Source organism: Sinocyclocheilus rhinocerous, unplaced genomic scaffold (genome assembly GCF_001515625.1).
Source record: "Sinocyclocheilus rhinocerous isolate Xijiao unplaced genomic scaffold, SAMN03320098_v1.1 scaffold756, whole genome shotgun sequence".
NCBI lineage: Eukaryota > Metazoa > Chordata > Actinopteri > Cypriniformes > Cyprinidae > Sinocyclocheilus > Sinocyclocheilus rhinocerous.
This window is the reverse complement of record NW_015662039.1, coordinates 1,191,609-1,203,241: the sequence shown is the minus strand read 5'-3', so window position 1 is coordinate 1,203,241 and position 11,633 is coordinate 1,191,609. Positions and strand designations below refer to the sequence as shown.

The following is an 11,633-nucleotide window of genomic DNA, read 5'->3' as shown; positions in this document are numbered from 1 at the left end:
TGACTCTTAACTTTTATAAAGAATATCTCTTTGGATTTGAGACTTTAGTCTTTGCAACTTGACAGATCATCTTCTTTTTATGCACCAAGAGCTTGTAACACTCCAAAGAGAAAGGAAAACTTGAAATCGCATCATATGACCCCTTTAACAGTATTCAGAAAAAAATAGTAAGCATTAAACTAAATTTATAGTGGCAATCATTATAACTAACCTTGATTATAAATGGCGAGACTAAACAAATTTAAAACAAAACTGAAATGTAACATTTTAATTGCATTATATAAGTCACCTTTATATTTCAGATAATAAAAAAAATATTTGTATTCCAGAAAATACAGTACAATTTATTTTAGATGCATTTTCAATTAAAAGTAATATGCATGCTTCATGTGGACATTCATTATGTCTAAGTGTACAAATGACATCCCAGTTGTGTTTAACTATAAGTTCAATCTTTTAACCAACATGCCAGTAAAGAAAAGGTAGATTGTTCCCTTGGTATCCATGACATTTCCATGAATTTAGACATATTAGCATGTTGCTGTGTCCCAGGGAGAAGGCAGAACAGCAGTTATTGCACATGAAGGCACAACACAGCGAGGCTCAGCGCAGCCTCCTTCACCAGCTGCACCTCGAGCGCAGCCGTCTACAGGAGCAATCCGAGCAGCATCGCAGAGAAGTTTGTGCATGGGAGTCAAGAGTTCAGGAGCTGGAACAGGAGACGTGCCGGGAGTGTCTCCTCAGCACCGAGCGCTGGAGTGAAGAGCAAGCTCAGATCTGCAGCAGGGTGGCACAGGAGAGGAAGAAACTAGAGGAGGAACACCAGGAGGAAGTCAGGAAGCTAGGAGAACACATCCAGTTCATGGAAGCTCAGGTAGAGCTCACATCCAGGGCTGAGGAGGAGCTGCTCGTACTACAAAAACAGCTAGAAGATAAGCTGGAAGAGATGTGTGTTCAGCTGGAAGACAACACGGTTTCCATGAAAGCTCAAGATGCCCTCATTCAGCATTTGACTACAGAACTCCATGCCAAAGAGAAAGAAATGGAAATCAGAAATGAGAAAGAACAGAAGCTTTGCAATAAGCTCTCTCAGCTAGAGCAAAAGCTTAAAGCTGAGCGAGAAAAGAAGCAAGAGCTTCTGAAGCAGAAGGAGCTACTACAGAAAGAAACGGACAGAAGTATTCAAGATCTAAAGGAGAAACTTGTAAAAGAAAAAGAGCGGGAAAAGGAGCTTCTTGACAGAGTTTCTCAGCTGACTAAAGAGATGGAGAACTGGAGGACCGAATCTGAGACCTGGCAGAAGGAGATCGAAATGATGCTGGGAAGCAGTAGTCATCTGTCTACTGCATTTGGTGAGCAGCAAATGCAGCTGAGAGAACAAGAAAAAGAACTTGTGGAGCTTCAAGAAAACTTGGCCAAAACACATGAGGCTCTGAAAAGCAGAGATGACGATCTTACAAGACAGGCTTCTGAGCTAAATGCTGTGGAGATGGAGCGGGATCGACTCCTAGAGGAGCTCAGGGGTCAATGCAAGCTTCTCAAACAGCTACAAACGCAGGTCAACGGTCTCTCTGAGGAGTGGGATCAAATGCACATGATGGAGCAAAAACTTCAAGGCTCTCTTTGTGTGGAGCAGGGTAAGGTTGAACAGCTCCAAGCCCGTCTGAACTCCGAGCAAGGAGAGATGAGATGTCTTGAACAAGAGAACTCTAGCTACCGGCAACTTGTAGACCAGCTTTCATCTCGGATTGTTGAAATGGAGGCCGAGTCTACCAAACTCAAAGAGAACGCAGATAAACTTGCACTGGAACTGCAAAACAAAGACAATCAAATGCTGGAACTCAATCTTCAGCTTGAAGCCAAAGCCGAAGAGATGGATTTGCTCTGGAATGAGGTTCAGCTGAAGATGAACCTGTTTAAGAACGTCAATCATCTCTCTGGTCAGATTCAACTTTTGACCAACCAGTTGGAGGACAAAGAGCAAGAGCTGTGCTTTCTGAGGGAGGACGCCGATAATACCGCCAACCAACTACAGCAATCGCTGATGGACTCCCAAACAGAGCTTCAGCAGGCCTTTGAAAGTGAGAAGAGCCATATGAAAGAACAGCTTCTGGAGATGGAGGGGCTTGTCATGGCTTTAGAACAAGAGGTGGCCAATCCCCACAGGTTTGTTGTTCTCCAGCTGGTAGATGACCGTCGAATTGATGCATTGATCCAATCGCCGTTTCTCCCGTATGGATGCCAAGAGTTGACCATTCACTACTTTCATGTTTGTCCAAGAATGTTTCGCACAATGAGATTTCATTAACCGTAGACATGCGCTTTGACTGTTCAGCCTCATGCTGCATCTCACTAACTGAATGATGTTGATGTCACTGACATGCATGCAATCTCACTATTAATAACAGTTACTGTATGTATTCTGATTGAAAGTGTGTCCTTGCATCCTTTTAATTATATTAACAGTATTACATTTTTGTTTTGCCGCCCTAACTTTTTTCATGTTTTTGAAAATCTAGCTCTAAAATAATAGTAATTGTTCTTGAAATTGTATTGTTTTCTGTACTAAGCTGCCTAAAAGTGCAGAGGCGGTTAAGATTGTTATGAAGAGCTGATCTCTATATTTTGGTTCCCAATTCTAGGGCTCAATTTGATGAGGTCACCTCTGAAAACAGTGCACTGAAAGACAGGCTTGCTGTCTTACAGCAGGATGTCAAGTCGCTGGAGGAGGAGCTCAACAAAAAGAGGTAAAGAAATCATTGACTTGTCAACTATCCACACTTTATTTTGCTATCTTATTTAGCAAAACCAAATGTTGCTTCATTATATTTAGGAGGAAACTTGAAGAGATGGAGAGAGAATATATGAAGAATCGAGAAGAAGAGGAGAGGCTACGGAAAGAGGTTAAGTGCTTGAAAAATATTGATAGCATGGATCTTAAATTCAGCCCCATTTCTTAATATTCATTTCTGGTCTTATTCTTAAATATTCAGCAGTCCACATTATTCCAAAGAAAAGTTTGTGTTCTTGGTATTTCATCAAAATACTTAAAAGGTTAGTTCAACCAAAAATGAAAATTCTGTCATTAATTACTCACCCTCATGTCGTTCCAAACCTGCAAGACCTTCGTTCATCTTCGGAACACAAATTGAGATTTTTGATGAAATCCGAGAGCTTTCTGACCCTCTATAGACAGCAAGGGTACTGAAACGTTCAAGGCCCAGAAAGGTAGTAAGGACATTGTTAAAATAGTCCATGTGACATCAGTGGTTCAACCGTAATTTTATGAAGCTACGAGAATACTTTTTGAGCGCAAAGAAAACAAAAATAACTTCTCCCCCGAGTTATGTCTTATGCCATTTTAGAGAGCATCACAATGCATAGCTTTCCCCTAAGCGTAAACAACGGTGTGAGAGCAAAGGGAAAGAGAAAGCGCATTACAGCTCTCTATATGAAGCATACAGACTGTATTAGAGCCACAGAAAGAGCACAATACATAATTTATAGCCTAGGGTGAAGTCATTATGTACATTAACAATGATTTGGGACAAATATAATGTAATTTAATGGAAAACTATGTGAATGGTGCTCTGTTCCGCGGCAGGATTTTCTGTCGGCTGCATTTAAATGCGCTTGAAGTTTCCCGCTCTGTGCAGTGTCACGTGTCAAAACAAACAGCACGTGCTGTTAGTGATTTCCGCCTCTAGAGACCGCTCTCATACTGTATAATGGCAGCGGACCCTTCTCAGCCACTCCAGCAATGGACACAACCCGGAAAACTATTGGCATGAATTTTTGCCGATAACGGATAGTTCCGCCAATCAACTATTAGTGCCGATTAATCGGCAAAACCAATGAATCGGTCTACTTGTAAACAAGGTGAACCATGCGTCGTGGTACTCTTGTGAACGTGCATCAAAGACTGACACGGAAGAGAAGACATTTTTGAAACGTCATTATTTTTCCGTTAAACTTGATCCACCTCTAAAACAACTTTTCATTTACGATCACCAAGCCCCCTTGTTTTTCAACCACTCCAACCACCTGTCATAAAGAAACCACTGTTTGCATTCCAATTCATTCATTTATTTGTTCCCATTAAATGTCACGTTATGAAAACGAAATGGTTGCAAACCATTAGTTGCTGCTCCTAACAGTTATTTGATTTCTTCAACATAGAATTCCAAATTTCGAGAGGAGGTGCTTGACTTCAGTGCGAGAAACCTGCAACTTAGCAATGAGAACGCTGAACTGAGTTCCCGGCTGTCTACTGATAAGAGAGCAGTGCAGACGCTGACTGACAGGCTTGCACAGGTGTGTCAGGAGAACGATGAGGCAGCTGCGGCCTACAAACAGCTGCAGGAAACCCTTCAACAGCAGAAGAGCGACACACTAAAGCTGCAGGAACAGTGGCAGAAAGAGAAGGAGCTTCTAGAGAGGGAGCTTAAAACTGCCAAGGAGACGGTATGGATTGGTTGTGTAGGATATTTTAACAAATTATTTCAAAGTTGGCAGGAATTGCTGAAATTGCGTTTTTTTTCTTCAGCTCCAGCGTTTGACGGCGGTTGAGTCTGCATTGAATAGTCAGACTCTGAAAAACCAAGCACTAGAGCAAGACAAGGAGCGTTTGCTGAAGGAAACGTCAGACAGAGACCAGAAGGTGAGATGTTGAGGCTTTTTCGCAGAGTATATTTCCAACATGTTTATGCTGAAACATGCTTTGTGTTTGTTGCAGCTGATAAATCTTCAGGAATCTCTTGGCAAATCAGAAGCCCAGATAGAGCAGCTCAACTCCCAGATCTTGACTATGTGGCAAGAAAAGGATGTTCACATCCAGGAGTCAGCCACACATCAGAAGATGCTGCAACAGTCTCAGGAAAAGGTCAGCAAAGATCTTTATACTACTTACAAGTTATTTTTTATTAGTACTGAATGACTGCAAGTATTGTTGTAAAACACAAGGTCCAGGAGCTTGAGGAGAGCATACGTCAGTTGCGTAAAGAGAAGGAGCAGTTACATCAGACCCAGAGGCTTCAGGAGGAGACGGCAGTCGGTGTCCTGCAGAAGGAGTGCAAGAGTTTGCGACTACAGAACGAGGAACTTCGTAATAAGGTTAGTCAGGAACAATAAATTGCTTTTGCATGGATTTTTCTCGATATGCAATTATAAGCAATTATGCATAATTGCTCCCTGTTTTATATCTAGTGAACTATTTGGAATGCATTTACATTTATGCATGAGGCTTTTATCCAAAATGTGCTTTAAGTGCATTCAATGTATAGATCAGTTCATGCATTCACAGGGAATCGAACCCATGACATTGCGGTTGATATTGATATATACTTTTAGTTGCAGGAATGTTCTTCTGTATTCACTTCAGGGAATTTCAATGTATTTGAAGTCTCATACTCGCCAAGCATTTGATCATAAATGCAGTAAAAAAAAAAAAAAACATAATATTGTGAAATATTAATTTAAAATTAGTATTTGAATATATTTTAAAATGTTATTTATACCTGTGATGCCAAGCTGAATTTTCAGCATCATTACTCCAGTCTTCAGAAATCTTTCTGATATGCTGGATTATATTTCTAGGTGGCTCGGCTGCAGACTCAGGAGCTGGAACTTCAGAGACTGACACATGAGTGCCTCACTTTGAGGAACAAACAGGCAGAGCTGGAGACCGCTAAACATGAGGCAGACAAACAGTTTTGAAGATCATTTTCAAACTTCTTACTGATTGAGAATTCCTTATGAATGTTTTTGGTCTCACTTTTGTATGTTTGATGTTTAGGCGCTAAGGGCAGATAGCGCTCTATCAATGGTCCAGGCCCAGCATGCATGTGAGGTGCAGGAACTAAGGGAACAGGTGGGTTCTGGCACTCGGGAGCACTTGGCTCATCTGCAAACTCAACTGGTGGAGCAACAGCGCAGGACACTGGATTTAGAGGATCTGCTTCGCTCTCAGGCCAAACAGGCCGGTGTTCAGATGGGACTTCAGCAGGTACATCAGCATCACATTCAAAATCTTAAGGCAGTCAAACAGGGAGTGAACATGCGAGTGCTTAATATACATTTTTGCATTGAATCATTTAGGTTTTTTTTCACCCTTGATCTCATATTTCAAGTATATTTTTATTAATGAACTATTAAATCAAACAACAGGAGCAGTACGAGAAATTGATGGCAAGTATGCAGGAGCGTATGGATGAGGTTGAGGCCAAACTGAAAAACACCCGTGTCATGCTGCAGGAGAAGGTCAACCAGCTAAAAGAACAGGTAACCAGAAACTAACGGCATTAAAACCACATTTAGAAAATATGGATATTTTCGAAACTAAATACTATCTTACTAAATACTGCATAATATTTACTTTTTTTAAATATAGTTTTTAGTATGTGAAGCTTTAGTAGGCATGCACTATGTAAAATATTGCAATAAGTAAAAATTTCACACAACATAAACCCACATAGTCACATACTGTATGTCATCTTCGAAATAAATATGGTTAAAGAATAGTTCACTCAAAAATTCAACTCTGGCCATCCAAGATGTAGAGAAGATCAGATTTGGAGAAAAGTAGCATTACATCACTTGCTCACCACTGGATCCTCTGCAGTGAATGGGTGCCGTCAGAATAAGAGTCCAAACAGCTGATAAAAACATGACATTAATCCACAAGTGAACCACACGACTCCCGTCCATTAATTAACATGTAGTGAAGTGAAAAGCTGTGTATTTGTTAGAAACAAATCCATCATTAAATGGGTCATATGATGTTGCTAAAAAGAACATTATTTGGTGTAATGAAATGTGTTTATGCGGTTTAAGGTTCAAAAACACATTATTTTTCACATACTGTACATTGTTTCTCCTCTATGCCCCGCCTTTCTGAAACGCGTCGATTTTTACAAAGCTCATCGGTCTGAAAAGCGAGGTGTGCTCTGATTGCCCAGCTATCCAGTGCGTTGTGATTGGCCGAACTACAATACTACAGCGAGAATAAAAGTTACGTCTTCTTTCTTTGCGTGAACATTTGGGCGGTGTTATGCAAATCTTCCCACATCGTGATGTAGACATGTGGGGGCGTGTTAGAACGAGCCGTTTTAGGTATGTGTGGTTGACCCTTAACTTTTATAAAGAATATCTCTTTGGATTTGAGACTTTAGTCTTTGCAACTTTACAGATCTTCTTTATGACCCAGAGCTTGTATCACTTCAAAGAGAAAGGAAAACTTGAACTCGCATCACATGTCCCCTTTAAGGCACTTAAAACTGTCCAAAATTTTACCTCCAGTGAAAAAGTTGTATTGATAAATTTCTCCAAATCTGTTCTGATGAACAAACAAACTCATCCACATTTTGAATAGCCTGGGGGTGAGTAAATTGTAAACATCTTTATTTTTAGGTGAACAGTTTCTTTAATTTGAATGTTTAATGGAATATAAATGTGGTAGCCCTGTAACTAGTGAAAGTACATATTAAGAACTTCAGAAATAGTAAGAGTTTAGTATGCTGAAGTTATTGTAAGATATTTTATATGGTGACAATCATCTCTCTAACTTTTTTCACCCCATAGCTAGCCAAAAATGCCAAGTCAGATCTGCTGCTGAAGGACCTGTATGTGGAAAACTCTCAGCTCATGAAGGCTCTTCAGGTGACGGAGCAGAGGCAGAAGAGTGCAGAGAAGAAATCTTTTCTTTTGGAGGAGAAAGTGATCGCCCTTAATAAACTGCTACGTAAAATTGCCCCAGCATCCCTCACAGCTTAGACTTGTTGCACTCCATTATGAGCCTTTATTTGTTGTACTGGGCTGTGAAGTCCCACCCTTTAGTGCACTTTTGTCTTTTGGTGCAAAACGTGTTTTTGTAAAAGCAATCCTAGTGTTAAAATGAAAGCACAGATAATGCAAAGTCTTAAAGAGTTACTGTAACAGCATATTGTATTAAAAATCGTGCTGTTTTCAAGAGTATAAAGAGAAAGAAGGGTTAAGTTAATTCAATGGTCTCTTCAGAGGCAAACAAATACCAATGAACAAGACTTTTGTAGTATGAGATTTGATCATTCATTAAGGACAGAGCATTACACATTCCTTCAGTTGTTCACTGTGATGTAGGCTACAAACCGCAAGCATTCTTGTAAATGTGTTGACTTCAGTATTTGCTAGTAAAAAAAAGACACTTTCTTTTTACTGCCGTTTTAATGCCCATTGTTGTGCAATAACCAAAAGCACAGTATTCACACAATGTACAGTTTTGATACAAATACTATCTTGTAATTGCACAATTGTCAATCATGATGCACTAATGTCCACTTTGATATAAATTATTGTGTAGCAGATGTCTCTTATGATGTACACCTCGTTTAAAAGAGCTGGCTAACTGTTGGGAGATGAAAGTGTTGTAAATGCATCATGTACCACTGTAAAGAATGTGACCAAGTAAAGTTTTACCTGTGTAGCTTTCTGATTAGATGATTCACTCTAATTTAAAGTTGTAATATCTAAATGAACGTGAAGGTAAGTATCCACAATACAGCTGCTTCTTGTTAGGAGATGACATGCTCTAATACACCCTGCCGAATAAGCTGCTCACATTTCCATCTGGGTAAAAAGTGCTGTGAAGACAGAGGGTGAAACGTGTTATGCTATATATATGTATATATATATATAAAGATTGAAACATGCTCTTAAGAATATAGTTACCTGGCTATTTTTCTTCAGCAGAATGACAGTGCCATCGTCTATTTCAAATTCTCCATGGTCTTTAAGACAGCGCACCTGAATGGGAATGAAATGATCAGTGCTAATAGGCCTATATATACACACACATTTGTTTTTACATATTTGAAGCATTCCATTACTGAAATTCTTTTACAAGGTATTACAACAAATATTACGATGATGTACTCTACAACTAAACTATATAAAAACTTGATGATTTTTTTTTTTTTTTTTACATGCATTACAGTAAAGAGAGATTTTTCATATTATAGCAATGAGAATGTAGTGTAATGTCAAAATGCAAGAATTCTTCAAGATCTAAAAATTGGCTTTATTTTCTACATTTTTAAAAAGAATTTTGTGGTGAAATACGAAATTTCTGTGACATTCAGGCAAATGTATTTTTATGATTCTGCCTGACTGACACTGAAATGCACTGACCCATTTCTTTCACATTTCTATTACTTGCAGAGAGCCTATATTTCTGTGACCACTCATATACAGTTATATTATAGTTAAAACCATTATAAAAACATTTTTGTCACTTGAAGTAAAATAAACATCAATTGAAAACCTTAAACTTTTTTTTCCCAGCTAGTTTCCAAGGCAACATTTCTTGATGTACTCAACTAAAACTAATTTTAAAAAGACATTAAGTAATATTAATATAATAAAACAAAAATGACAAAAACAAAATTACAAAACATTTTAAATTAAAGTGGAAAATATAAAAACAAAAAGTACTTTTAAAAAAATTCTTCCAAACTATATTGTTATCCCATTTCTACTAAAATAACACTGCACTCACCTGGATGTATAAACTCTTAGGGGGCTTCATATCCTGTGTTATGTCCAAACCTTCCTCTCCCCCTAATGACCTCATATAGGTTGCCAAAGACTTTTTGTACTGATTGAACCACTCCATCTGATTTATAAGCAATTAAGTTACACATATCAGTCACAGACCAGAAAGATACATGTGACATACTGTATATTAACATTACACAGGAGAAAATCAGGCCCACCTCTTCAGCACACATATGAAAGCGAATGGCTGTGGGCAGTACACTGCCATACTCCCATCTGAGAGCACGGATTCGCAGGAGGCGATCATAACTGTGGAAAGAAAGAGAGATGGGTTTGATCACACCTGTCGAGAGTGATGATGGATAACAGGAGAACCCAGTGAATCACACACAGGTAGGCGGCGATACAGCGCTGGTTTCTCAGCAGGCAGCTGTGCCGGAACTTGATGGATGGGATCAGCTCGCTCTTTCCCTCTGTCTTTGCCTCATTCCTACAAATACAAAATATAACAGTTTTAGAATGACTGTAATGGCTTTATAAACTAAATCACAGCATGCTATTATAAGGTTTATTCATTTTTTTATTAATTTTATATACATTTTCGTAACTTTTTAAATATATTTTTACTCCGCTTTCATTTATTTTTATTTCCATAATTTTCTTTTCTTTTACATTTTAAGTAACGTAAGTGCTGTCAAAGGATTAATCACATCCAAAAAAATTTTGTTTACATAATATATGTATGTGTGCTGTGTATATTTATTATGTATATATAAATACTCACACATGCATGTATACATTTCCGAAAAATATGTTGTTTATATTAAATATACTTATTTATAATATAAATTAATGTAAATATAAATACATGTAAATATTTTCAAAATATATACTGTATGTATGTGTATTTATATATAATGCACATAATAAATATACACAGAACACATATATTATGCAAACAAAAACTTATTTTGACTGCGATTAATCGCGATTAATCGTTTGACAGCACTAGTTTGAATTTTATTTAGTTGCATTTTATTTCAGTTAGCAAAGACAACATTTTTTTAATTTTCACTTAAGTCTAACGTTATATCTAATATTTATTTTATTCAAGCTTTATTTCAGTTAAAGAAAACAATTTCTAATGGTTTTAGTTATCAGTAACACAGATTCTGCCATGCTAAACTAATCAGAAAGCATTAACGTTAACGTTAGTAGTAAGAGCTGAGCACACACTTACACATCACTCTGATTCTGTTCGTAAAGAGCCTTCATTTCCTCCAGGACTTGGCGAATACCGTCTTCCTGCGGAAAAACAAAGACAAGGTATAACTTGACTTTGTTATTGACAATTATTACTAACTGCTGAAACTATAGCAACTATTAAACACCGCACTGTACTACAACTGTACGAAGCGCTGTAACGTTACTTACATTAAAGGCGGGCAGCTGACCGTCGCCCATCTGATGTAGTTCTCTAATAAGCTCGACTGCCTTTTCGCAGAACATTGTAAATTTGTTTGTCGATATTTTTTGGGGATAAAGTCTTAGCTAGTTAAATTTCCAATGTACTCGCGGAGACAGTTTTCGCGGTAAATTTTTGTTGTTGTGATCACGTGAGCGTTACTACGGGGAGTCAAAAAGGACAATTTGACGGGAAAGTCCGACTCATTTCTGGGAATCGGTTCTTATGAACAGTTCATTTTTCAAAGAACCGATTCAGTTATTATTTTTCTTTTCAACGCGTAGCATCTCATATAAAACGATACATATAATTACTTGACCAGTGTCGTTAATGAGAACACGACAGCTAAATATGCATCATTGTGTTTATAAATATGCACAGCAGAAAGATGTTTTAAGGAACCGGACCCTGAATGCAAGAAAGCACAGCCATTCTCTGATAACTGCTTGTGACCTAGTCCCAGTCAATACCCTAAAAAATAAATATTGGTTTATGTTAAATATTTTAAGGTACTTAGTGCTGTAGCTTATTGTACTTTGGAGGGTTGTCTGATATTTTGTACAGATTCTTGTCATTTTTTGTAATAACTAAATGTGAGTAATCAAGTACATGCTGCCATCTAGTGGTGAAAAAGCTGAAG

General features: G+C 38.1%; 2 protein-coding genes across 3 annotated transcripts in view; one reads left to right on the top strand and one right to left on the bottom strand.

Annotated features, from left to right (window-relative positions):
• ninl (ninein-like) overlaps positions 1–8,175 on the top strand; it is a 29,303-nt gene extending 21,128 nt beyond the window's left edge. Inside the window, exons 1-11 of one of the 2 annotated variants that reach the window (XM_016537227.1) lie at positions 350–2,166; positions 2,643–2,747; positions 2,834–2,903; positions 4,180–4,464; positions 4,547–4,660; positions 4,736–4,882; positions 4,963–5,112; positions 5,596–5,709; positions 5,795–6,004; positions 6,166–6,279; positions 7,579–8,175. In XM_016537227.1, coding sequence (XP_016392713.1) covers positions 536–2,166; positions 2,643–2,747; positions 2,834–2,903; positions 4,180–4,464; positions 4,547–4,660; positions 4,736–4,882; positions 4,963–5,112; positions 5,596–5,709; positions 5,795–6,004; positions 6,166–6,279; positions 7,579–7,770 — 3,132 coding nt within the window. In that variant the 5' untranslated portion in view covers positions 350–535 and the 3' untranslated portion in view covers positions 7,771–8,175. Of the gene's footprint in view, positions 1–349; positions 2,167–2,642; positions 2,748–2,833; positions 2,904–4,179; positions 4,465–4,546; positions 4,661–4,735; positions 4,883–4,962; positions 5,113–5,595; positions 5,710–5,794; positions 6,005–6,165; positions 6,280–7,578 lie in introns of those variants that run through there. The other variant, XM_016537226.1, reaches the window with a different exon arrangement.
• On the bottom strand, positions 8,041–11,143 carry gins1 (GINS complex subunit 1 (Psf1 homolog)). The gene is made up of 7 exons (XM_016537228.1): positions 10,963–11,143; positions 10,769–10,833; positions 9,920–10,018; positions 9,747–9,837; positions 9,530–9,646; positions 8,704–8,778; positions 8,041–8,615 (listed from the first exon to the last, which is right to left on the bottom strand). Exons 1-7 carry the CDS (start codon positions 11,035–11,037, stop codon positions 8,547–8,549), a joined length of 591 nt encoding a protein of 196 aa, XP_016392714.1. The 5' UTR covers positions 11,038–11,143; the 3' UTR covers positions 8,041–8,546.
• Positions 11,144–11,633: the final 490 nt, after the last annotated feature.

Bases quoted from the DNA above. Each gene is read 5' to 3' on its own strand.
- gins1 (XM_016537228.1), bottom strand. From the start codon at position 11,037: ATGTTCTGCGAAAAGGCAGTCGAGCTTATTAGAGAACTACATCAGATG. The intron at 9,838-9,919 runs GTGTGTGATTCA...TTCTTTCCACAG, and splicing joins CGCTGTATCGCCGCCTACCT to TTATGATCGCCTCCTGCGAA. The intron at 8,616-8,703 runs GTAACTATATTC...CTGTCTTCACAG, and splicing joins TGCTGAAGAAAAATAGCCAG to CACTTTTTACCCAGATGGAA.